The following is a 27669-nucleotide window of genomic DNA, read 5'->3' as shown; positions in this document are numbered from 1 at the left end:
TTGTTATATTATAAAACATACATATTAGAAGTGCCACTATCAATGAAATATAAAGATTACAGCTCACTAAATGTGTTTCACTGTCAAGCCCAAGTTCTTCTGAGATGAGACAGCCTACTTCACAGGATGTGTGCATTAGCATAACCTTTTTCAGCTTGGTAGAGTAGATCAATTCACTTCAAGATCCCCTCCCCCTTACCTCAAATCTCCCTCTCTCTCTTACCAAGGCTATTTGAAAATAGCCAATCTACATGCTAGACCGGCTACTTTCACTCCACTACAATTGTTTGAAAACTTGAGTTACTTTGCAGATATAAATGATTATATTATAAAACATAAACATTAACCACTTTAGCCCTATTTTATACCATTTGAAAATAGCCAATCTACAAGCTTGTAGATTGACTACTTTCAGACATTTTAGTACTTTTACTTTTGGTACTTTAAGTATATTTTGATGCCAATACCTTTGTACTGTTACTCAAGTAACATTGCACTGTTTCAGCTGGAAGTCAGATGCCCCATTCTGTGTGTACTGTGTTCTCATCTCATACAGTTATTTTGCATCTGTACTGGTAGTCTAGTGGTTAATGAAATGTTTCTCAAAGGTTGGAGGTCAGGGTTCGATACCCACTTGGGTTGCATAGAACCTTGGGAAACATGTTGAGGTGTTTTTTTTACTGTACTGGAGTATTAGTGCACTTTTACTTCTACTCCACTACATCTGCAGAGGCAAATATTGTACTTTTACTCCACTACAATTGTTTGAAAACTTTAGTTACTTTGCAGATATAAATTGTTATATTATAAAACATATACATTAACCACTTTAGCCCTATTTTATACCATTTGAAAATAGCCGATCTACAAGCTTGTAGATCGGCTACTTTCAAACATTGGAGTACTTTTACTTTTGGTACTTTAAGTATATTTTGATGCCAATACTTTTGTACTTTTACTCAAGTAACATTTTGAACACAGGCCTTTTAGTTGTAATAGAGTATTTTTATATTGTGGTATTGCTACTTTTACTTAAGTAAAATGTATGTATTTAATGTTTCATTCCTGAGGGTTATATTTAATAGCCCACTGAGTGCAATTTACCAAAATACATCTTGATAATATAACCCATACAATTATTTGTTTCACTTCTCAACAAGTTCAGCTTCAATTGCAGCTTCTATCTGTTGACTGAAAGCAGCCCTGTCTCAAATAGACACAACATGCCTATGTCTGGGCATTAGTTGCTCTCTACCGCCATCTAGTGGCACCACATAGAAAAAAGCGGTACCACAAAAACAGGTGGTACCACAGGGGCACCAGAGGGGTACCACCACTGACATTATCAAGTGCTAACCACTGTATGATAAATTGTTACTTAACTTGAACACGTCATTGTGTTTCCTTTTCCGTAGGAGTGCACCATGACATCTGTGACTTCACCATTAACTAACATGACATCTGTGTCATCACCGTTACCTGCTACCACTGCAGATCAATACACATTTGACCATGACTATGACTATGACTACACTGTTGTTCCAGATTCATACATCCTTAACAAGCCTTCACCATCGTGCATTAACGAAGTAGGGTGTGTCATCCTGGTTGCAATCAATGTGATCATCTTCCTGCTAGGGATTTTGGGCAATGGCGTGGTCATTTGGGTCATTGGCTTCAAGATGAAGAAGAAGACAGTCACCACAATGTGGTACCTCAGCCTGGCCATCTCCGACTTTATCTTCTGTGCAACTCTCCCTTTCAACATCATTGTGACAGCAACAAGATCTTGGATTTTTGGACGTTTCATGTGCAAGTTCACCTCCTTTATTTTGTTCCTCAACATGTTCAGCAGCATTTTCCTCATGGTACTTGTCAGTGTTGACCGTTGTGTGGCTGTGGTGTATGCAGTTTGGGCCCAAAACAATCGTACGTTGAAAAAGGCAGGAGCTGCAGTTGTTGTTGCCTGGGTCATTTCTGTGGTGATGAGCATTCCCTCCTTAGTGGTTCGCGATGTTACATCTGATGTTACATCTGATGTTACATCTAATGTTACATCTGACAATAAGGAGGTTATTCAATGTTATAACAACTTTGCCATTCTACCCAACAGCTATATAAGTATTCCTGTCATGCGCTTTGTTCTAGGCTTTTTACTGCCACTTGTAATCATAACTGTGTGTTATACTATTATCATTGTAAGGCTACAGAACAACAAGAAGGTCAAGTCCTCTAAGCCCTTCAAAGTCATGACTGCCCTGATAGTCACATTTGTCATCTCTTGGCTTCCCTACCACGTCTTCATTTTACTAGATAGCAACCCCATACCCAGTGACATTAACGCATTTATTGCAACTGGAATAAACATATCAGTGACTCTCGCAAGTGCAAACAGTTGCATGAACCCGTTTCTCTATGCATTCATGGGCCAAGACATTAAGAGGAGCTCTTTTGTTTCCAAAATTGAACATGCTTTCAGTGAAGGACCAAGTAGAAGAACATCTACATCTCAAGCTTTCTAAAAACAAAATGGCACATCTCTTAGTAGTCTAAGACTTAGACTACTTATTATTTCTCAGCTTTAGACAGAAGTATACTCCAATAGGCTATTCATTTTTATAGCGTCTCTCTGCCCTTATACACACCATAAAAGCATGATGAGTTGTTGAACGCTTGACTAGCTGTAATTTTCTTTTTAACTTGAAATAATTTAGGAAAGTATAGTACAGTAGAGTTCTCTGTATTGACGAGTGAAGCGAATTTTAATATATTGATGTTTTACATTTCTCACACACACATTATCACAATAGGATTAATGCAACAGTAACATGCAGGTCCACTGAGTCTTCATTTTTACAGTGCATAGAAAGCTAACAGTGTACAATGTAGGCACTTGGCACATACTGTACTGTATACAATGCATTTCAAGCTGCGCACCAATTTGTATATTTGAATGGTGCTGCTGATTTTTTTTGTAAAATGTGATACTACATGTACATGTACTCAAGTATTGTGACGCGTTGTGAGCTTGTAGATCTGCTATATTCAAAACATTTTTTTTAAACTTTTGGTTCTTTAAGTATATTTTGATGCCAATACTTTTGTACTTTTACTCAAGTAAAATTGTACTTGTAACAGAGTATTTTTATATTGTGGAATTGTTACTTTTACTTAAGTAAAATATCTGAATACTTTTTCCACCACTTATCTCGTCTTAAGCGCAGGTATTTGCTGCTTGCCTTGACCTGACCTGGACTGATCTGTTTTCTCTCAAACCCCATCATTATAGATGACACTTAGGTCAAAGGGATTTGGCTGGTAACTTTCCTTGTTATTACTTGTCTGTCTCATTCTGGGATTGTGTGTTTTTGGGGGTATATAAACTGTGAGTAAAATGTTGCTCTGTGACTCAGACAGATCGTGTCCAGTATTAGAATACTTTTAAATCTCTCATAATAATAGATAATTGAATAGGTCAATAATAATACTTTCATTGAAAATAAAATAAATCCTAAAATGGAACTAGTCAATAGTTTAATGTGAGTAATAAATGCAAGATACATTCTGAAAAGGTGTTATCCAACAACAATGCAAAGACTTTTGTATATTTATTTAGAATAAAAACAAAAAAACCAAAACGAAGAGGCCTCAAATACCAAAACTCAACAAGGAGATTAATAGGCTGCAAACATCAAAACAAAAACAAATAAATAATGAAGTTCAGAACATTTACTTATGAAGTCCTTCCTCAGACATTATAGTGGTTATACAGTAGGACCACTTCATGGAGTACCCTGACCTCAATTTATTTGATCCATCGAGGGCGTTGGACTGTGCCAGATGCTACCGAGTGGCAAGTGGCTTCATAGTCATAGACGGTACCAATGGCAGTAGACTGCGAAATAACTACACCCTGAGTATCAAGCTTATGAACAAACAAGCCAGGAAAATGAAAGTATGAGCTCAATTGTGAAATTCCAGTACCCCACCACCAGACAGTGTGGTAGAGTATGTAATACAATATAACTAGAGTGGTTGGAGGTGTCAGAATCAGCTTTATTGTCACATCACAGGGTTACAGAAGTAAAAAAGTGGGTGAAATTAATTTTCGTGCATAGTTCCCATCGTATCGTTATAGAAAAAAAGAAAGGGAAGAAGAAGAAGGGGGTGGGGGGCAAGGGGGAAAGGAAATCAAATAAGAGAACAAAAAAAACAAGGTAGGCCTATCTACATATATTTACACATGGTACCTGAGATAAGATAAAGATGCGTGAGCATAGCAGCAGATGTATACTGTGCACGATATGGACGTTAGTTAAGGTGCAAGAAAAACACAAGAAAAAGACAAAAGTCAGTGCGTTGTACATGGGATTAAGGTGCAAGATGTCAGTGCGTGTCGACCGCATAATCCACATAAAGTAGATTGACACTGGTATAATCCGCAAGTAGGTCCATGAGGAAGAGCAAAGAAAAAAAGTCAACACAACTAGTATCACACAAAAAAATGGGTGCTTCAGCGGTTCTTCAGTGGTTCTTTGGAATTGTTGTGGTGCTATACAGTAGGCTACAGTGGTTCTTCAGTGGTTGTCATGTCATGTCAAATGTCATGTTATGTCATATTATACTATAGACTACTATACTTTACTATACTATACTATATTACATTTTGTGGGGTTAGTAGTTGACAACATTCTCAAAATCACACTATATCTCATACATCTACTATATATGTGGCCTGCCCAAATATCTAATTCAAACAAAACAGGCATGCACACATGTCAGTCAAACACATGAGCCATTTTATCAATGACAATAAGTAGCTTATAGCCTAGGATATACTGTATACTGTACTGGAATCTCCAGGGGAACTGAAGAAAACTACAAATGGCTGCCAAGTGACGTAAACGCACAGTGCTGGTTCTCTCCAAGTCAAAACTCACCATGCAGGGTGTCATGTTACAAAACAAGAACAGATCTACAAGCTCACAACGCGTCGCATCGCAACGCGTTGTGAGCTTGTAGATCTGTCCTTTTGACAAGCGACACGACACAGCAGGTACACTGTGTGGGGCTGCACTTCACGAGATAGCGCGAGCTTTGAAAGTTCGGCTCGAGCGGAACGGTACAATCCTCCTGAAAATAAAATAATATAATATTTAATATAACTGCGTCAGCGTTGAGTCATCAAGAAAAATAGAAGAAACCAGCTTAAAGAAGAGGGCATTGTTTGAGGTGAGTGCTTAATGGCAAAGAATGTGGCTTTTGACGTTACAGGAGAAACTTTATTTTGGTGATTTGCTATTTTGTATCGTGTTTTGTCGTGGTGGCTTAGATTAGAATGGCTGTTATGGATGTTAGGTATTTTTAAACATATTTTTTAGTTATTTTCCCTGAAACTTTGTGAAATATGTCTTGATTAATTTTGAATTAACACCACAAATGCCCTATGGGAAGGAATCCCTGACACAAAATTGGGGCAAACATTAAAATGTTTGAGAACCACTGAAGTGTAGGGCTTGAGACAAGATGTTATGTTGAATAGCAAACATTACTGTAGCCTAAGTAATGTTAAGTTAGTGGCTCTATTTATCCATTTACATTATTTATGTATAACTGGTATGAAAGTGTTAATGAATCACATTGAAGATTCTTTAGGCTAGTGTTTATTTTATCAATTGTGTTTAAGCTGCGGTACCATGGCTAGATTTTGAGTTAGGAAAACTCCTATATAGATGGGTTTCCGCGCGACGTCATCACAGAGCAGAGTGTGCATTCTGCGCATGCGGGAGGTAGAACGACCCGGAAGTGCCATTCACTCTATTGTTATTTTCGGGATTTAGATAGGCATAATGCTGCTATTATAGGCATAATAGGCATAATGCTGCTATTATATACAGACAGATCCAACTTCCGACAAATCATTTTTATTGAGTAAAGAAGATATTACAAACTGCATCATTTAATCTACTTTCATTAAACCCGGTGAAGACCATTTATTTTATCAATGTACAGTGGCCAGAGATGCTGCGGGTAATAGCGCCCTCTACAGGCTCTTCCCTCCACTGCGCGCGCATCATCCTCTTATGTTTACAAACGGGAAACCCATCTATTCATAGCCTACTTACCTATAAATGCTCACATATTAGGTTTAGTTCTACTACTTTCATTGGTTTCTCATAAGAATAAGCTATATTTTAGTGGATTTCATACATTGTGATGCTTCCCTCCTAACATAGTTATGCCTTTTTGAAATGCTGATGGAGATTACCAGAATAGTAATTTCTTTAGCTACTGATGATTTTATTATTTAATTTTAATATAAATTGGCATACTAGTAATCCTGTCCTTAGGCTGATATTATGGTTCTAGCCTAACAAACATTACTAGTAACTAACGTTCATCTTAGTTTTCTATTTTTCTCTCCATAGGTTTATGACAGACTAAACAACTTGAACTTTTATGGGTGAGCTTCAAGTGTTCTGTGACAGATGCATCAGTGCCCTAACTACCATGTAAGAACAGCCTCTTACAACAAATACCTCAGACACCTGCAGTGTTTCCATGAACATGAGCCTGATTTTGTTGTTGTATTGGACACAATGGCTGCCAAAAGTGTCCATGTTTTCTGTACCCATTAAACCTTGAGAGAGACAGAGGACTCTGGGAACAATCAAGTCAATCCAGGGACTGAAACTATCGATTTGGAGGAGGCTTTTGATTTGGAAGAACCAAATATCTGATTTCAAATCGCTAATTGAGAGACATTTTGCATTGTTTTGTTTAAAACTTCAAGAAAAGCACATACTCCCCAGAACTGTTCAGCATACTGTTACGTACAAATTGTTATTGAAGTAAAACGAAGTAAACATTCTTATGTAACTTTTTAATGAACAGTCTAGAGACCTCCTAAAGTTCTGTCTTGAAAAAAACAAATATTTAGATTGTCAGAGTTTGGGTTAATTGAACCAGTTGAATATTTAGTCGGATATAACTCCACAGGAAGAAAAGAGACTTTCCAGTACATTCCCATTTTGGAGGTTTTGAAAAGAAATTATGTTTTTCATTATGTTATGGAGGAAATAGTTTTTGACGGACACACACTTAAAGACTTCACAGATGGACTAATTTTCCAAGAACATGCCTTTTTTGATGGCTCAGAGAAACAATTGAGGCTCCAATTATACACAGATGAATTTGAAATTGTTTGCGATCCAAAAAGCCTATTCACAAAGTTTCTATTTTGTAGTAGTATCGTTCCAGTCTTCAAAATATACATGTTGCTATACTTGTCAGAAATCGATTCCTTCAGAAGTATGGTTATGAGACAATTTTGCCTCCTCTTTTTCGTGAACTTCAGTGCCATGGCATATCGGTTGTTATTTAAGACCAGTCCCATGTTCTCAAAGGCTCTGTGATTTCCATTTGTGCTGATCATTTATCAGCCCATTCTTTGGCCCGGCTTCAGTACTGGCTTTAGTCAAGGGCAGATCTGTCGCTACTGTCTGTGCCACTACAAGGACATTGGTAACAAAACTGAGGACGTCATGTTGCAGGCTTTAATTGCTGACACTGTGCAGAATGATAAAGATGTTTCTCAGTTACTACAAGGACCACAATGGAAATTAGTCTTGAAACGTTTTTGTGTTATCCTGGATGTTCCATGTAAGCCAGTGAAATGTCTAATTAACAAAACAAAAGTCAACCCACAAGGTGATGGTTAAACTGATTATGAAATGATAGGCTGGCTAGCTTATAAAAACTTACCAGGAGTCACCCTGGCTTTCTGCTGTTGAAAGCCTGGTTTATCCATAACAAATTACAACTAGTGCCATGCAGTCTAGAGCCCGCCACACACGAATGCATGGACGTACACAGTCCGAATCTGTTGATTCTCTATATACACATAATTATGCAACCTGGCAAAAATGAACTATCAATCCCATTGAGTCTGTCTATATCAGTGGTTTTCAAAGTGGGGTCCGGGGACCACAGGGGTCATTGAGGGGGTTCCAGGGGGTCTCCTGCAAAATGTGTTAATGTACTGTAGCATCAAAGTCAGTTTAAACAGTTATTTGAAATTAGCCAATCTACCAGCTCACAATGCATTGCGAGCTTGTAGATCTGCTATTTTCCAAAGATCTTGGGTGAAAAAAGTGATTAAAAAATATATATATTTATAATATATATCTTTTATGGGGGTCCCTTGCACAGAACATTTTCAGATGGGGGTCCGTGTGGCCAAATATTAATTTGGGGGTCCTTAATTGACATGAAGTTTAAGAGACCCTACCTATCTGAGTCTGGTCTACACCTTTTACAGTCTATGGCAGGGGTCTTCAATGTTTTTCAGGCCAAGGACCCCTTAAGCTGAGAGAGAGATGAAGCAGGGACCCCGTCCCCTACTACATCTTTTATAAAATTGTGTTGCAGATAAAACTTTTTCGTAGATAACTTCATAGACTTGTGTAGCGTCGTTAGATTCATGTTAATATGTATTTTAGTTAATCACTTTAACCCTCAATAATACAAAACGTGTACTTGGCAAGTTCCTATCACACAAAGATGTTGGCGGCCTCCCTATAGTAATTCTCTGAGGACCCCCTGTTGAAGACCCCTGGTGGTCTAATGGGTCTACATGGAAAAGCAGCCCGGGTCCCTTTAATGACGCAGGGTTGACGTCACGTGCTCGCTGTGAAGGAGGTGTTCCAGGAAGCGGAGGAGCGGACACAGACAGACAGACAGACAGGAGGAGGCCCCATCCATCCATCCATCGATTCATCACAAGCTGCACACATAAGCACTTCTTTCTTACTAATAAACAACGCCGATTCTGTGGATGACACGTTCATGGGGGGCTACCGCTGACACACATGGAGCCTCAGGAGGAAAAGCCCATCATCTATACCATGGAAAACAAGCCGATCGTGACATGTGAGTGGTTTCTGTTGCACTGTCTTATTCTTTTACAGCCTTTTGACAAGCAGCTATAGCTAAAGCTTCTAGCTCCTCTGGCTAATGTGACACTTGGAGCTCCGGGGCTGGGGTCTGCGACCCGGCGATACTGGTTCGGCGTCTGTAGCTTAAATGTCGGCTTGTTTTGACGCCGATCGGTGCATCCTCCCGGCTTACCGTCACCATCATTGTATGGATGTTAACAAGTCACTGTGGTGGTTGGACTAGGCTAACGTGCTAGGTCGGCTAATACGGGGGACTCCCTCTTTCTTTGGTGTTTCGCCCAGGTGGGCGTGGTTATGTGCTTAAACCTATAATCCTAACCTCAAACTATGCCTCTCAACCACGCCCACCTGGTCTAAACGCCAAAGAAAGGGGCTTTCCCGTCGGCTAATATAGAGGCCTTGCTCGTCTGTTCCTTGTACGTCACACCACGGCTGGTTGCAGCAGTTGGAGCAGCTATAACGTTACCTGCTGTCTGTCACACTGTCACCAAGCAGGACACAACCTTGCTGGATATAGACACCGTGCCGTGCAGACCGACGGCGGAGAGGCTAATCTGACAGTCCGCCATTCTTCTGATGATCTGTCACCGTCTGTGACATTATAATGTATCCACTTGGAACTCTTAAGAGTGTGTACAAATGTATCCAAACGGATCAACAGTCGTTGATCTGTTTGGTTACATTTGGGCACACTCTGAGAGTTCCAAGTGGAAACATTATTTGGTTTACAGTTGTAGCCTGTAGTGCCTACTGCCTACACTACAAATGGATACATCATGGATACACTGACGATTTTACTGTGTGGCCTCTCTCCAGTGGTGTAAATAACTTAAGTACATTTACTCAAGTACTGTACTTAAGTACAATTTTGAGGTACTTTTACTGTACTGGAGTATTTCCAATTTTCTATACTCTTACTTCTACTCCACTTCATCTTAGCAGCAAATATTGTACGTTTTACTCCACTACAATTATTTGAAAACTTTAATTACTATAGTTACTTTGCAGATATTAATGATTATATTATAACATGCATTCAACCACTTTAGCCCTATTTTATAGCTATGCTATTTGAAAATAGCTGATCTACAAGCTCACAACAGCTTGTAGATCTGCTTTTTTCAAACATCATGTACTTTTACTTTTGGTACTTTAATGCCAATACTTACTACTTTTACTCAAGTCATATTTGGAACACAGGCCTTTTACTGGTAACAGTGTATTTTTATGTTGTGGTATTGCTACTTTTACTTAAGTAAAATATCTGAGTACTTCTTCCAACACTGTCTGTCACTGTGAAATTATAATGTATGTATCCACTAGGCACTCTCTGAGTGTGTCCAACTGTAACCAGACGGATCAACCCGTTTGGTTACATTTGTACACACTCTGTCTCGAGAGTTCCGAATGGATATATTATTTGGTTACTTACATTTTGGAGCCTGCCAACACTCTACAAATGGATACATCATAACTCTGAAGATTTTACTGCGTGTGTGGCCTCTCTCATGCAAGCTGATTATTATAAGATGGGTTATTTTAGGAGTTGACCCCGGCTTGTGCGGCCATGCAGCTGCGAATTCACACTGGACGCTGTACTAGGGCTGCTCCATTTTTAGGATTGAACACTTTTAAGGGAGTTGATGAAGTCTCTGGGTTGTCAAATATGATTGTGAATCATGTAATGTAATACCCAACATGATTGCCAAATGGGTCTATTCATTGCCTTGCAGCTACTGTATATCGTACTCTACCGCAATAACATGCTCGTGTATGCTGAATAGTTTCCGGCCAAAGTCTGAGTTTTGTGGTGTTAAGCTATCAGATGTGGGACTTGGGGGTTGCAGTACTATACATTTTTGAAGTGACATTTTGAATGGAGACCTGTTAGAGGCCTAATGCCATTTGACAGTGAGCCAAATGCACAGTCCCAGGTAACCTTGCTCATTAGTCTACCAGTGATTCTGTAGGATAGAACATGGCCTATAATATTATGGTGACACATTTATCAATGCCTGTGTGGTTCTCCTTTCACAGTTTACCTGGTCTCAGCCAGCGTGCCTTTTTCTAATCCTTTTAATCCTTACTGTCATTACCCTCAACTTTGGTGTGTGTGTGTGTGTGTGTGTGTGTGTGTGTGTGTGTGTGTGTGTGTGTGTGTGTGTGTGTGTGTGTGTGTGTGTGTGTGTGTGTGTGTGTGTGTGTGTGTGTGTGTGTGTGTGTGTGTGTGTGTGTGTGTTAGAAGTGGACTTGAACTTGAGTCTGGGAAAGGTCTAAGGTGAAGGAATTGATTCCAGTCTGTCAGTCAGCAATGGTTGTGATAACTGATGAGACAAAAAGTAGACAGCTGAGTGTGGACTCAGGCAGTAGTTCTGCTGCCTGTCCATCAGGCAGAAAAAGTTAGAAGGAGACAAGACGACACGGCTTGGTCCAAATGACGCCAAGGTCCAAAAGCGTCACGGCTTCATGTGGAGCTCAGACTTAACGTGTCCAGTCTATGACATCAGTCATCTATACATAATGACTTATGACTTCATATCGTTGCTGTCGGGCAGAAACCTCCGTATTCAAGCCTTTTGTGTTTTTTTTGTAAATTAATGCCCTACTTGATCATACCACAGCGTCACACAAAAGTATCCAAAGTAGCAGATCTGCAAGCTCGAAATGGCGCATTTTGAGCTTGCCGATCTGCTACTTTTGCTATTTCTTTATTTGAATCCTGAAAAGTAACAGTTTTGGACGTACAGTATGAGGTTTCCACCCGACAGACGATATTCAGGAATGGTTTCAGCCCAATCCCACTCGTTTCACTTCCATTATGAAATTAAAGTTAAATTCAAGAAATATGAAACGTGTAAAGAAAATGTGTGGAGCAGCATGCACAAGACTCCTGACAAACAGACCCATTTCTAGACGTCTCGTCTCTAGAGCCACGCAGTAAAAATCAGTTGCATGCTCACGTCTCCCAAGTTGTGCCCTGTGTAATCCGAGTCTCGAAGCTGGTTTTATATATGCAACCTAATAAATGAATCCAACCACTATTAGTATCTCTGCCAGGCCGAAGGCTAACGGGTAGATTATGTTTTCGCCCCTGCCTGTCTGTCTGTCTGTTTGTCTGTATGGTTTGTCTCTCCGGTGCCACAAACTGTTGGACTGTTCAGTGCCACATTTCTCTTGTACACTGCCAGTAGGCCAAGGATATACCCGAGTCCACACATGTTCTTTTCACACATGTATAATATTTCTTTGAAATAATGTAAATTAATTCTATAATGTAAGCAGTCGGATAGGGCTGAAACCTTGCCCAAATATGGAGATAGATCTATCTCCATGTACCTCTGCCGGCCTGGCAGAGGTACAGTATGCACTCTGTTGAGTGCGAGAACCTCTCTAGTTTTAAATATGATGACAAGAAAACACAGTTCCTTTTACAAAAGTGGAGCAGTGGTTTAAAGAAGGTTGTGCATGTTCCTTCCTGCACATTGCAGGGTGGTAGGCAAGTGGTTTTCAAAGGCACACCAAAGGGAAAGTCATAATCTCAAGGCACACAGTTTTAATAATCCATGCTGCCTCTGTGTTATCTCTCTTATTACTCTGTAAATATTTATTTGTATTTACTAATGGCAAATGCCAAAACATTTTATATATATATATTTTTCTGGGTATATCGTTTGCATCTGTATTGGGAAGAAATGAGTGGGGGCAAACTAAAAACTAAAAAATAAATCATAGCTTTTCTTGTGTATATACTACTGTATATATTTCAGTAATAAAGTGTGGTTACTTGTTACAAAATCCCAAGGCACACCTGGCCTTGTCTCACGGCACACCAGTGTGCCTCAGCACACGGTTTGTTAACCACTGCAGTAGGCTATGTCATGCCAGTGTTGAAAGTTGTGTGTATTGGATATCAGTAGATCATGACCACCTTTCCCCCTCCTCATTCCACACAGGTGCAGGAGATCAGGGCTTGTTCACATCTCTCTACACCCCACTGGCTCAGCAGCTTCCCAGAGAGCCAATGGAATGGAGGAGGTGAGCTTGGATCAATGTGTTTTGGGATGTATACAAAATCATGACTGTTAATTTAAGAGTGTAAAAATGGACCCATAATGGTTTGCAGTGTAGGATAGTTTAGTTTGCCAATTGCCCAATCATCCTCGTCATACTATAAGCCACCAAATAGAGATGTCTGTCGCAAAAAAAAGTATCCATACATTTTTGTCCGGAGCATAACTTTGAGAGCGATAGAGCAAATGGTCCCATATTTGGGGTTTGAGCTTCAGATAACCTCTTGATTGAACGTACCAAACGGCAATTGGGAGGGGCTTACGTATCCCGAAGAGGCACAGGATTAAACAAACAGATCTGAGGCTGATGTTCTAGGCTTCTCTGTTAGGTCTATCAGACTCCTTGAGTCATAGGCAGGGCTTCGTGAAACATGTGCCGGATTTCGCATGACGGTCGGACCGGCCTTCGTCGTGCCATATCGTCAACAAGGGTAACGGCGAATGAAAAAGGGCCGAAGAAGGGAAGAGGCTTAATTTGAAACTATTTCAAAAGTAGCAGATCCACAAGCATGTATTGATGTGATGCGTTGTGAAATTGGAGGTTGAGTATTTTTAGCTATTTTTGAAAATCTGTTCAAGAATAAAATGGCGTTTAAGTGATTGAAACCACTCCAAGTGGTTTGGGCAGAATGGATCCACATATCGTCCCGAGCACCTTACGCAAAAGTTACAATATTTTCAACATTTCAACTTGGAGAGCATGTATAAAAAAGGTGAGGTTGATAAGTGGTTCTCAACCTTTTTTTTTGCGGCTGGACCACTAGCATATTTTTGAACTATCCTCAAGGACCACCCCACCCAATAACACAGGGCATAACAGTTATTTCTATGTAATACCTTTTTTTTTGGTTAATATTTAACATCACTGATCTTAAACCTGGATTTAACTTGGTTGTGCACCGAAAATAGCCCATCTACAAGCTCACAATGCGTCACAGCGTTGTGTGCTTGTAGATGGGCTATTTTCAGTCACCGCATGCAACAAAGTTTATCAAGCACTTAAAGTTAACAATCAATATTTCCCACACTACGCCTATTAGTTGTTCTAATTTGGTTGATTTATAAAAAAATGTCCAAAGATATTTTTGTACCACACATACGTGGTACAAAACCTCTGTGTGAACAGGCCCTCTTGTGTGTGTACACTGTGTGTACGCTGTCAATTTATCCATTTGTAAACGGTCACTCAGAGTGTACGAATGCAACCAAATGGACCCCATACGGGTCCATTTTGGTTACAATTGTACACTCTGAGTTAAATGAATACTCAGGATTTTACCCGTTTCAAGTCAAGGAGACTGTGCCTTTCTTCAATCCACAGGACTTATGGTCGTGCACCGAAAATGATCCACCTTGAGGCTAATTTTGTGCAATTTAAAGAGGAGCTCCTCCCCAAAGAGGGCAACAAAGCTCTGCTCACCTTCCCCTTCCTCCACATCTACTGGACGGACTGCTGTGTGAGTACACACAGACACATACACACATACACACACGCGCGCACACGCACGCACACACACCCACGTATACACCTTGCCAAACATCTCCAATCAATAAGTCAGTGGATGCTCAGATGAATTGTGTTGTGCTTGTTGCATTGTGCACTAGAGGCATTATTGTACCGTATATACAAAGCTGTCAGGACAAAGAAGGTCCTATCATGAGTAAGCTGGGTGAGGCTCATGTTACTAGTAAAGTCATGTAGGGTGTTGTTAAGTGGTAATAATGTTTTATGACAGTCAATTTCATATTTCTAACGTAAGTGTTGCCTTTTACATCATTCTTATTGTCTATGACAAATTCTGTACGTGCACATGTAATCTGTTGAAGGTGTGGAATGGATTCAATGTCGACTTAAGCTCATGTTCATGAAAACATAAGAACAGTGACCTTGAATTGAAAGTACACAATGAGATCATTTTTCAGATTTAAATACTGCACCTCTAAAACCAACATGCGGCACTTACCGTTGCAACAGCTAACCATGTACTTATGGTAAATTGTAGGATTCACAGTGGTGTTGTATTTATCATACATGATGCATCACAATGTCAGCGGTGTAGTTCATATCGTGTCCTCTTATGCTTTGACAGAAAAATGCATGCTTTATTTCACATTTCCTCTGTGCATAGATTTAGGGTATTGTGGCTTTGTGAAAATGTTCTCCATCAAAATAATGCTTATTTGAGACAAAGCAGGTACATTTACTAAACAGCACTGACCAGAGGCACGCTGTAAGTAAGAGTTAGCCTATAAGTTAACCTATAACCAGTGTTAACTGACCCATTAACCACCTAGCATCTCTATTCTGGAAGGAACATATGCCGAAAATAGCCAAAAAGACTACTAAAATGTATGTTACACAGATGGACTTTAACTACTCTACTGAGGGCAGTAAAAGAGGCCAGCTGGGTTGGAACATGAGGACTCAAAAGTGCTGATGGAGATACTTTGGCATGGGAAGCTTCAAGATAGTAGTTAGTTTAAGGAAGTTGGAGTCAGCGTCTCGTGACCAACAACAGTGACATTTCAAAGCGGGCACAGCTCTTGTGAGCTAGCCCTGCCTGTATTGCTGCTGGGCAATCAAATCAAAATTTTAAACTATATTTGATATGCCAATACCATGCCTAAATAGTGTAATCTTTTCAGTAAACTTAAAAATTATACAAAGTGACACTGTACCTCGATATTAAGTCTTTTAATTACTGGAATCAAACTCATTTTTAATACACATTAAGGTGGAAGCAACAGAGGAGCAGGAGATTATTCTGTCATCTTTACACTGTTGGAAAGTATAGATCCTACTGATGAACTAGATTTATTGTCCACCCAGGCCAGTACTTGCTGCTCGTTAACCGAGGGAGGTTTGTTTTCCTGAGGAGAATGATTAATAGCTCATTAGCGGGGTGTTGATGTCAAAACCCATCGAAAGACTCTCAGTGATCTGTAGAATCCACGGCATGCATTCATTAAATTTGAGCCCTGAACCTTCAGTTCAAGATTGTGATATATGAATAGCCACACACATTGACTATCAGTTGTAGCCTATAGATGTGTGTGTGACAGTAAAAGTAACAGGAGCGGCTGTGTGATGTGATAAGGCTACTAGATGTTGGCTATCACTGGTGTGTGAAGGCTATTTTCGGCTACTATCGGGAATATATCTGTTGAACGAAGGGAAGTGAAAGTTAAAAAAGAGACTGGCTCGCAAGACTAGGAATAAATAGATACATCTCATTGCATTGACATACAGTAGAGCTGGGTTTGGAATCCTGCTGTAAACTGATCCCATGGCTGCTTAAAATATACATCTCTATGTCTGCCTGGTACAACTTTACTTAACAGATATTATAATTTGTTGGGTGTAGTTTGTTTCCTTTATTACTTTGTTTCTCTTAGAACGACCATACCAAACAAACAACCAAGTTGTGCCCTCTCGATTCATTATAGAGTTTTCATTATAGAGCATGGCTGTAATAACACAAGCGTAATGAACCATTAAGGCTCAGTGTTGGTTATGCAAAGAGAATATTATGTCTACCCATGTAGCCTGTTACACAAATGTCAACTCAACTTCAACTTGTGAACTGTAACAGTACATTCTAGAGGCTGGTTTGTTTTGCTTATTGCTCCACAGTACCATACATTTGCAAGTGGGCCCAGTTTTTAATTAGCACATTATTATTACAAAGGTGCTTTCATCTCCCACCACCAGAACTATAATATATAACATCCCACATTCCTGGACAGAGATATATTGTTCAGTTACGTTGTTTGTGCTAAAGCTTAGACCAGTTCCATATTATATAATTTCAGCAAACATGGACTCTGTGTTGCATTAGCTCATTATTAGGAAAGTGCTTTAATGTAGCGCTGTGAAAAAAAGTATGCATAATGCAGTGCAGGACACAGCATTGAATATGGATACAGTGTTCATTTCAGTTCCATTTAGGCTGAGGGTGCTTTAACGTGGGTTTACTGAACCTAACTTATCATCGCTGTCAGGCAGAAACCGTGTATCTCCCGATTTTGACTTTTTCGTAAGTTACTGTCAAGGCAAGTGTGCCACACAAAACTAATGGAAATAGCCAACCTAGAAACTCAACGCGTCACATTGTGATTTGTTGTGAACTTGTACGCTCTTTTTGCTACTTCTGAATTGTAATTGCCCTATACATTACAGAACTGCATACCGCATTTGTTCTGGGTTTTTCTTTAACTACTGTATGTGTCCCCTAGTAGCCTGCCTGGTAGCAGGACTGATGATCTCTGACATAATGTATCTGAGTACAGACAAACTGGTTGTTAAAGATAGGGTAAGTGATATTTTTTGGTTAAAACAAAAAGTATTTTGTTAAAAGGTTAAAGCACTATATTCTGATCGTAATCATTGCCATAGAGTGTTTGTTCAGTAACAGGAGTCTCCCTGTCTCTCCAGCTCTTATATAATAAACAGAAAATACATTTTCCGGTAGGTGTCAAAATCTCAGCCAATCAGGAGAAAGTACCCATTTTTAAGCTTCATTTTTATAGTGTTCCAGTTCCAATTTTGCCTGCTCATTTCTTAGTTTCATCACTTCCAATTTCACTTGTTTAATCTATATCCTGATTGAGTTCTCTATCCTGATTGTATAAAATTGGAAATGAAACTGAAACGAAAATGCATTTTCTGTTTTATAAAGAGCTGGAGAGACAAGGTGACTCCTTTTACTGAACAAACACTCTATAGCAATGAGTACTATCAGAATATAGAGATATTTAACACTTATTTTAACCAAAGAAAATCACTTACCCTACCTTTTAACTATGACAAATATTCCTAAAGAAACACACTAAATTGAATGCCAATTCAATGACTCGCCATGTCGAGACTGGCATGGAATCGCTCAGTACTCTGCCTCGCTCACATCCAATGGACATTGCAGTGCAAGCCTTGCAGCTTTATTCTAAGCTATTTGAAGCTCTGACAGATGTTTTTTGTCTGCACCCGACCATATTGCAGAGCAGTAATCAAGGTGAGATAGTTCTAGTGACGCAGCCTGCGTCACTAGAACTCTAGAGGCTGGGGTAAAAAACTAGGAACACCTACAAATGCATGATATTCCTCTACCCATTTTTTAAAACTATATTTTCAATGCGTTTCTCCCATGTTGACTGTCGAGTGTGACACCAAGCACATTTGCCTCTTGAACCTGTTCAATATCTGAGTCTTTGAGTGATGGCTGATTATCCTCTGTAGTGGCATGTCTACTTCTTCTACTCTAGCAATGAATACAATACTTTTGGTTTTTGCTACATTCAAAACAAGTCTATTCTCACATATCCAGTACATTTGCATATACAGTGAGGGGGACACGAACCCGGGACCTTATGTTTCTCTATCTCTCCTACTCAGTACCTACTCAGCTACGGCTGAGCAGGCCGCCCTGAAAGTGGTTAAGTCTGTGGGTTTTGTATCAATATTTTAACCAATGAAAAGTATCGGCAAGAGCTTGTGACTAAATAATACCTACACTGGATCCATCGGAACACAGGTTATTTTTTTCGGTTTCCACCCAACAGCGACGTTATGATAATGTGATCTCCCATACGTACTGCAGGACACAGAGGCATACAAGGGCTCAGTAAAGGAGGACATGACGCGTTGGCAGGGCAGCCTGCGGCTGCACGGCTCAGCCGACTGGGTCATCGTTGTCGTGGAGACCAACGACGCCAAGAAGAAGAACAAGACCAACATCCTGCCGCGCTCCTCCATCGTGGACAAGATCCGCAACGACTTCTGCAACAAGCAGAACGACAGGTGAGGACATTCGCTGTTCGGACGCAGAAAAGGTGCTCTGTGCTTCTTACAAACTTGACTAAACTGGCCTGGAATCCAGACTAATTCGCTCTGTTTGGCTGAATTTTATTTTTCACTTCGCTTGTCAGTCTGGGAAGCTTCGAGTTGAGACTGATTTCCCAACGTCACCTGTTATGTAGGCACGACATTGCTGATTGGATTGTGCTCAACGATATCACAGTAAGAAAGGAAGTGGCTTGTATTTTACGTTGTTAGGCTCTGTCCCGCTCCGTCCACAGACATTACATTGGAAGGCTCTGGTCTCCAGGCCATGATTAAACCCTTGTATCCCTATTCTGGGACTAACATTCGGCGACAATAGCTGATCACACAACGTGTTGCGGTGCACTGTGAGCTTTTAGATCAGCTATTTTCTGTAAAAGATATTTTTGAGTGTAAGGGGAAAACAGGAGGAGGCTATTCTATAATAGAGCCCATGGGAATATGGCTAACTAAGTATAGGATTTAAGTGGTTCATGCAGAGACTCTGGCTTCCGTTTAAAGCCATTGTTCTTGCATTAATAAAAATACAAATAAATAAAACGATTGCCACACATGCCTACCAATGGTCACTGGTAGGCAGGTTTCACAGCCGGCCTCTGAGACACGGAGTGAGTAGACAGAAATGGCGACATCTTATAATGAGCATTATTGAGGACCAATTAAATGATAGAAAGGCCTTTAGATAACACTGAGTTTTAAGAACTATTCAATAGAAGAGAACTGGTTTCAATAGTTTTAATCAATGAGTCTCTAAAACTTAACAGTGAATGTCTCACCTCAATTGAGTTCCTGTCTTCAGGCAGCCTGAGAGATCTTCATGTTCGGACAAATCGAGGCCTGTCTGTAATTAACACCTGTGAAGGAGGACGCGTTGCTAAATATGGAGCTACAGTATGTGTGCTCCATCAACCTTGCCTGTGTAAATAAAGGTCATTCTTTCCCTCTCCCCCCGCCAGGTGTGTGGTGCTGTCAGACCCTCTGAAGGACTCGTCCCGCTCCCAGGAGTCATGGAGCTCCTTCCTGCTCAAGCTGCGCACCCTGCTGCTCATGTCCTTCACCAAGAACCTGGGCCGCTTCGAGGACGACATGCGCACCCTGCGAGAGAAACGCACCCAGCCTGGCTGGAGCTTCTGCGAGTACTTCATGGTGCAGGTATGCAGAAATGGAATGACCTTGTGTGGTTTGTGGTATGGAAGATTTTCAGGTCGAATTGACCTGTCAAATAGATCCCAACCACTGCCACAAAGTTTAACAAAACAACAAAAATAACTGATCTACAAGAGAGCTTGTGAGCTTGTAGACATGCTATTTTTGCTGCATAATTGCTGATACTGATGCTATGGCTTTACCATAAAACCAAATTATTGTCACATGTGTCATTTGCTCAGTTGCAAATGTCTCATCATATCAATGTCTCATCATTGCACCTGCAGAGCCGTGTTGAAATGGTTTCACCTGGCATAACACGACATACCTTACACCTGTTATACAGTAACTGTGATTCTAAGTGCAGAACAGTGCATTATATTACCTGATTTATTAAGCCTACCGATGCACATAGATCAAACAATGTAAATATAGTATTTTCATTTAACATTTTTCCAAATTATTGACCCCTTTGAAAGTTTCCCCAGAATACACTCATTTATACAGCAACTCCCATCATCACAAAAGGATTTTTCAGCTTCACATTCAAACATAAATATTACAAAATAATATATTGCATTGCCGATAATCCATTTTTAAGGCCGATATTGCCTGTACCGATATGATGACTGATTAATCGTGCACTCCTAATCATTTTTACTCTTATGTTCCTGTACACAAGATGTAACAATAAAGAACAGTTTTTATACATATATTGGATACTGTAGAGTTAAGAGGAGGGCTTGAGTAAGCATCTTGCCACATTATTGAGGACATACAAGGTTGTTAATGTGAGAATGCATGTGAATATTTAGCAGCAAGTATGTATGTGTAAGCAAGTTCCTTTGCAGTCATTTACGCAAGGCTTCGCCAGAATGCTCAGTGTTACTGGTTAGACAAAAAGGATTTTGTGTGTTTTGCAGTTGTGTATGCCTTGTTTGCATTTCTTAATTGGAATTGTATGTGTGTATATAACTGTACAGGAGGAGCTGGCCTTTGTGTTTGAGATGTTGCAGCAGTTTGAAGATGCCCTGGTTCAGTATGATGAGTTGGACGCTCTCTTCACGCAGTATGTCCTCAATTTCGGAGCTGGAGGTACGGTAATCAACAAACATTGTCTCACTCTATGAACATACATCATTACTCATTTGTAAACCTGCCACATGGGTAACTTTCCCCTCAGGACACTTAAACCATGTGCGAAGAAAATCTTAATAATGTAGAATGACAATTGCCCAATTATCATATTATAACCAAGCTATTGACTTTCAACATTTTATTATACAAATAATGCATATTTTCAAATATATACTGTATGAATGGTTAACCATAATTCATTGGGCATTTGCTAGCAAATTCATGGTGATCAGAATGCAAGTAGTTTTGGATTCAACCAAGGGCATGTTGGGAAAGACTTGTCTCGTGTATCCAGACTTTCAGAGATCTCTGCCTACTGATAAGTCTGGTGAAGTTCTAATTCTGTGTGGGCTGGAGGTGGGTGGTAGCAATTTGGTCCTGCATTCCAGAACCAATGGGAATGATGTCCTCCCTAATTTGGACAGAGGCATTCAGTGGGTGTGGCGTGGTAAAGGCGTGTCCTAAAAACATGTACGTCTGTACTGTACTACTCCAGTGGTTCTCAACCTTTGGGTCGGGACACCCAGGAGGGTCCCCACATGATTTGGGGAAGTCCCTAGATGACAGTGAAGTGACAATTTAAGGACTTTTAAGAACTTTTTAATACTTACAAAAAAAAAAAGACCATTACTGCATCATTTGCTGATTACTGCAGTAATCGGCAAACTACCGTCAAACATTGGTCAAATTGTCAAGTATTATAAGAGATTTTGTTTTTGAAAATAGCCGATCTACAAGCTCAAAACGCCTTGCAACGCGAGAAGTTGTGAGCTTGTAGATCGGCTATTTTCACAATATTTATTTGTGGAACCAAGTCAAACAAAATTGAATGCCTCGTCTCCTAGTGCTTGTCAGGGCGGGGGGTCCCCAGTTAAAATTTGATTCTTTTGGTGGTCACGGCCTGAAACGGTTGAGAACCACTGTACTACTCTACATTTCTCCTTCATCTTCTGTCTCTCTGTGGCCTTCCATAGACGGGGCCAACTGGCTGGGCTCGTTCTGCGCCGACGTGCGCAGCTGGAGCGGTCTGCTGCTCCGCAGGCCCATCGACATGGAGAAGCGGGACAGCATCCAGCGCGGGGAGGCCAGCCTGCTTGACCTGAGGAGTTACCTGTTCTCCCGTCAGTGTACCCTGCTCATCTTCCTCCAGAGACCCTGGGAGGTCACGCAGAGAGCGCTGGAGCTGCTCCACAACTGTGTGCAGGAGCTACGCCTGCTAGAGGTAATAACCTGAGCAAGGCCGCTGTCGTCGTGGTTTTAAATTTTTTGCGGCAACTATCAATTTTCTTATTTGATTAATTTGAATAGTCGAGAAGCTATAAATTGTATCTGCCAAGGAATCAACACGAAGAAATTAGAATAGATTTTTTTATAATGGACAAAAATCAAAAATGGCTACAAGCTCACGCCATGTCACATTGCAACGCGACGCGGTGAGACATGAGAGCTTGTAGATCTGCTATTTTTGATATTTTGGAAAGTCGATTATTTTAACCTTCAAAAAGTATTTTTTATCATTGATTAAACCGATTAGTTTGATTAGCTGTTGCATCCCTAGTTTATATAAATTCCAGACACCGTTATTCTGTGTATGTCAAAGGCTTTTAGTCAGTCCCTGTTACCTCATCCAATCCCTCATCCGCACATCTCTTCCATTCTTCAGCATTATATTAAATTTAAATGTCAAAGTATGTGTTATCCTACCGTCATTATCCACCTCCATAGAAGTTTGGTTATAGCATAAGGCCACAGAGAAAGACTGGTCAGGCCAGATATCAGACCCACTCACTGGCCTACAGCTTAATTCAATGTATTACTTTCACACCGTATATTCACTCTCCCTCTGTACTGTCTGTTGATAATGAAAAGCCCAATTTCATGAAGTCTGTTTGGCAAAGTTGTAATTCCCTTGTTTGACTCCATATATCCTAAGGTGGAAGCTGCAGCAAATGCTATGTATTGATTTTTCTGTGATTGTTTTTCACGGTTGCTCCTCTGTTACTCCCCCCTTTGCTCTTCTAAGTGGAATGCAAGATCTGACGTGCATGTAGGAATGCGTTGAATATAAATGAGCTGCAGTTTTGCATCTATGCTTTTACTGTGCATATTTGAGATAGTTTAAGCCACAGTAATCAGTTCTGTAAGAGCACAAGGCCAGCTAAAAGGAACATATAGCCTGAAGAGAAACCAATGACTCATACATACATATCGTGTTGACTTTTCACAATTTTCAGTCTCGGATATCTGCCTTTATGGAAATTGGAGAGGGGAACTCGGGGCATGTTGTTGGTAGTTGTAGCGATGACTCAGTCGAGTCCGCTCGCTGTGACTACACCCTCCCCGACGGCATGAGTTACACTACAAACCAATACATTGTAATCTAATCTACTAATATATCCCTAGCTTGTGTGTGTGGTTAGGATTTGTTTGCTACCCAGCTGTTCATCTCTAGAGCCAGACCGATATATCAGCCATTGTTTGACTTTTTCACGTCATCGGTACCTGCAATTATGGAGCAGAGTGTCCTGATTTTTAACTACTACCCTTTGTGTAATTTTTTGTATCTATCTAAAGGTTATTTGTGTTCATTGCCTTTGCTCAAAAACGAACTTTGGCAAAATATTGGTCAAAACATCGGTCATCAGTGGTCTATGACTGCCCAAAATCGGGATCCGCATCGCCCCTAAAATCTTTTTGTTTTATAGGTGTCGGTCCTGGAGGGGGCGCTGGACTGCTGGGTGTTTCTCAGCTGCCTGGAGGTTCTGCACAGGATCGAGGGCTGTTGTGACCAGGCCCAGTTGGCTGCCAACTCCTCCCATACTGTAGGCCTGTGGGCTTATGCTACTGACAAGGTAACGCAAGATATACTCGTGCTAGCTTGCTTTAGCTTAGCCTATTTTCATTTGTCTGTGACGTCCCCTCTGACTAAACCTGCTGGTTGTATGTTTGTGTTCTTGGTTGATCCCTCTTCTGTTTTGCCTTAGAAGGTTGGGGATCATTTGAGCTTATGGGATTCACCTTGGCCAGGTGCATCCCATAGCACACATACAGTACTGTATGTAAGCTGGTCCACTCAGTCATATCTCTCGCTCTCGCTCTCTTGCTCTCATCCAGCACTGCACATCTCTTGTTTAGATTGCTGCTTGTTTGATATTGGTGTGGTTGGCACACTCCATGATATACTGTATGTTCTTTTAATATTTCTTGGATTATTTGTTAATTAAATTCCCTGAGTTGGGTCTGTTCCGTTGCTTGTTTTCATTGTTGTTACTGTGTCTGAACTTGGATGTAACCGTTCAGAGTTGCGAGCTGAAAGTGAACATTGTTGCATGTTTGTCATGGACCATATTATGTAATGCTAACATAGTTAGTTCCCTTCCAAAACAACAGAGGCGTCATTTGAAAAATATGACGGCTGGTCTGACAAAATGATTACTGTCATCAGGGCCAGATCTACCGTATGGTGATTTGGGCGAGTGCCAGACCAAAAGGGAGGCCACCGGAAAAGCTACAGTAGTGATGCGCTTCTGCACCACTTGGCATGAACAGGCCTTTTGTTTGAGGCCCCCCTCCAACCAACTACTGTAGCGAGTCACAGCACAACCATCCCTCCAGGCGATAGGTCACTTTTAGCCAAATACCATTTAAAGAGGACCTTTAACATTTTTTACTTTGCACTCAAAATGCATCTACAGTATTTCTCAGATCACAATCCAATGTAGTTATTATTTAGTCACACGCTCTTCTTAATACTTTTCTTTGGTTAAATATTGATAAAATGACCATTTTCACATAAAAAAATGGCAGATCTACAGGCTATAGATTGTCTATTTTCGCAAATTTTGCACGACACTCTTGTTCAATGAAGTAGGTCATTGATTTATGAAAAAAATATACACGTTGAAATATGGAGATACAAGGTTTCGGCCTGGCAGCAACAATATAGGCATTTGTGCAAAAACAAAAAAAAAGTCAACAAACCCTTTCTATAAGTTTTGTTCTGTGGTCACTTCCACAGCTGAAGTCGCTAGGGGAGCTGTGTGGTTTGGTGTCTGATAAAGGGCCAACCTCAGAGGACCTGAACAGGACAGTGGATCTGCTGGCCGGCTTGGGGGATGAGAGGCCAGAGACTGGTAAGAGACGCACAGTAGACAACATGTTCGAGGTTAGGAAAGGTTGAGATATACATTATCATCAATCCGTATGCCCAAAATGGAATTGTGGAGTCATCGTCCTTTCGTCCAATTCTTTTAATTAATAGATAATTATTATCTATTTATGTAATTATTACAGGGATATTCCAACTTTTTGTGCATGAAAAGTTGGATTATGTTAGCAAGACAAAAGAAGTGTGTATGCTTTATTAAGCATTAACTTTTTTGGTCTTGTCTTTTTCTACAGTTCACAGTTTACAGAGCCCGTACAAAAAACTCAAAGAAGCCTTATCATCAGTGGAGGCCTTTGAAAGGCACTATCTTGTGAGTACAAATATCAAATTCAGTACCAGTTGCATTGCTGCTTTCTGTGATATTTTCAAAGACAATTGGCGAGAATTAAATGATCACACAAACCCCTGTTCTACGGTCTACTTCCTTCTACACCCCCTCCCTCCTTGTCCACATGTCCCTCCTGTGTGCTTCCGTCTGTCCATCAGGAGCTGTCTCATGCTGCTATGGAGATGTACAGGGCCATCGGCAGGCTGAGGTCGGCCAGGCTGGTGGGGAAAAGTCTAGCTGAGTTCTACATGTAAGTAAAATGTACTTGGTGCTGTACATCAGTGGTTCTCAAACATTTGTACGTCAAGGATCCCCAAATTGATCTGTATTTAACCGAGGACCCCCATTTGAAAAGATTTTGTGCCAAGGACTCCCGTGAGAGAAGTTTTTATCAAGATATTTCAAAATGTTTCGAAAATAGCAGCTCGTTGCATTGCGACGCATTGTGAGCTTGTAGGAAAGGAATACAAGAAAAACAGTAAGCCAGGCTTAAATGTTTAAACTGTTCCTCATTTTGCCGGGGACCCCCTGGAACCCCCATAAGGACCGCTGAGGGTCAACGGATACCGCTTTGAAATCTAGTTCTGTACATGGTCTAGGTCGTGTTGCAATAGTTGTGTATAAGATAAGTTAAGAAATTCAGTTGCCAAAGGCAGCACAGCAGTTAAGATACAGATTACAGGACAAGAAAAAGTACTGAAGATACAGCAGGGTAAAAAGAAACCTCACATTCAACGCAAAATATGTACTATACAATACGCAGCACAGGTGATTAATCGGTGTGTGTGTCTCTTCATCAGGAGGAAGGGGGAGCCTGAGCGAGCGGAGGGCTTCTTGCAGGATGCTCTGAGGTCGTATGTGTCAGAAGGCTGGAGCCTACCCGTCACTCACACCAGGAAACAGATCGCTGAATGTCAGAAGCTGTTGGGCCGGACTGAGGAGTATCCTTCAATCACTTGACACATACAGTAGATGGTGTCCGGTTGTTAAATCACCAGAATAGAGACGCAAGGGCTCAAGTGGTTAAGTAATGTTGGACTTTCAATTTGCTCAGTGTCACTGTAAGACTTGTGACATGCAACTTTCTCTCCAAAATGAATTCTCTACATGAATACATTTTCATTAACATGAAATGATAAAAAAAGTCTTTGTTGGAGAGAGCTACAGCAGAGACGCTAATCCTTTGAGCATTTGAAGTCATTGAGCAGAGTGAACTCGTTTGTCTATCTCTGACTGATTTATTTTCCTGAGAATTAAGCACAGCACAAGAATAAGCTGGTTAGAGAGCCAAAACACAGTGGCCCTCATTTATCAACGCGGTGCAGCCCAAATAATGGGCGTACGGCGAGATCACCGCACCTTTCGGCATTTATCAATATATCCTGACGTGGGCTTCATCCTACCATACGCTGAGATCTCACGCCTGGTCGAGACCAGTTGTTGATGTTGGCTGCACCCGTTTATTCCATTCTAGACCTGCGGAGCAGCATTGTCTGACTGTCTGACAGGCATCTGGACACATAATCCACTCCTAAATGTATATCTACACTAATAAATAATCCCTGTGAAAATATAACATTTTATAAAGTAATTTAAACAAACTGCTTTAACAGTCATTCAGTTGCATTGGCTATTTTAAAATAGCAGATCTGCAAGCTCAAAAACGGGTCGCATCGCAACACGTTGTGAGCTTGTAGATCTGCTATTTTCAAAATGTACAGCGCTTCTGCGAGCTCATTTTCGGGACTCCCGACGATCTTTTCATGGACAGTGAGGTGTAAAAACTTACAGTAGCTTGTCCTATGTTATGGAGTTATGTCATAGAGAGTTTTGAAGACTACAACCTGGCTGGGTTAAGGATATAAACCCGACGCTCCAATCTCTTATTAACGTGGCGGGACGGAATCACTGCCGCCCGTCCGAGTCTCACGGGGAATATCCTACATGACTGCTTGTGCACTGCTCGGTATGGGTTAAATAAATTAATATACAAACGTATTCCATTCATGGCGATGTGATAGGTA

At 40.6% G+C, this 27669-nt stretch overlaps 1 protein-coding gene across 1 annotated transcript in view; it reads left to right on the top strand.

Moving 5' to 3' along the window:
- Nucleotides 1-8736: 8736 nt before the first annotated feature.
- The window catches only part of trappc10 (trafficking protein particle complex subunit 10), a 32789-nt gene continuing 13856 nt past the window's right edge, over nucleotides 8737-27669 (top strand). Inside the window, exons 1-12 of the mRNA XM_080456872.1 lie at nucleotides 8737-8931; nucleotides 12911-12992; nucleotides 14349-14484; nucleotides 18625-18824; nucleotides 19823-20018; nucleotides 20996-21107; nucleotides 22124-22371; nucleotides 23855-24001; nucleotides 25168-25282; nucleotides 25551-25627; nucleotides 25804-25895; nucleotides 26446-26586. Of these exons, the coding sequence (XP_080312998.1) occupies nucleotides 8871-8931; nucleotides 12911-12992; nucleotides 14349-14484; nucleotides 18625-18824; nucleotides 19823-20018; nucleotides 20996-21107; nucleotides 22124-22371; nucleotides 23855-24001; nucleotides 25168-25282; nucleotides 25551-25627; nucleotides 25804-25895; nucleotides 26446-26586 (1607 nt within the window). The 5' untranslated portion in view covers nucleotides 8737-8870. The remainder of the gene's footprint in view (nucleotides 8932-12910; nucleotides 12993-14348; nucleotides 14485-18624; nucleotides 18825-19822; nucleotides 20019-20995; nucleotides 21108-22123; nucleotides 22372-23854; nucleotides 24002-25167; nucleotides 25283-25550; nucleotides 25628-25803; nucleotides 25896-26445; nucleotides 26587-27669) is intronic.

Source organism: Gymnoscopelus braueri, assembly GCF_963280865.1.
Source record: "Gymnoscopelus braueri genome assembly, chromosome: 18".
Taxonomy (NCBI): Eukaryota; Metazoa; Chordata; class Actinopteri; order Myctophiformes; family Myctophidae; genus Gymnoscopelus; species Gymnoscopelus braueri.
The sequence above is the reverse complement of the archived record's forward strand: the minus strand, read 5'-3'. Positions and strand labels throughout refer to the sequence as shown.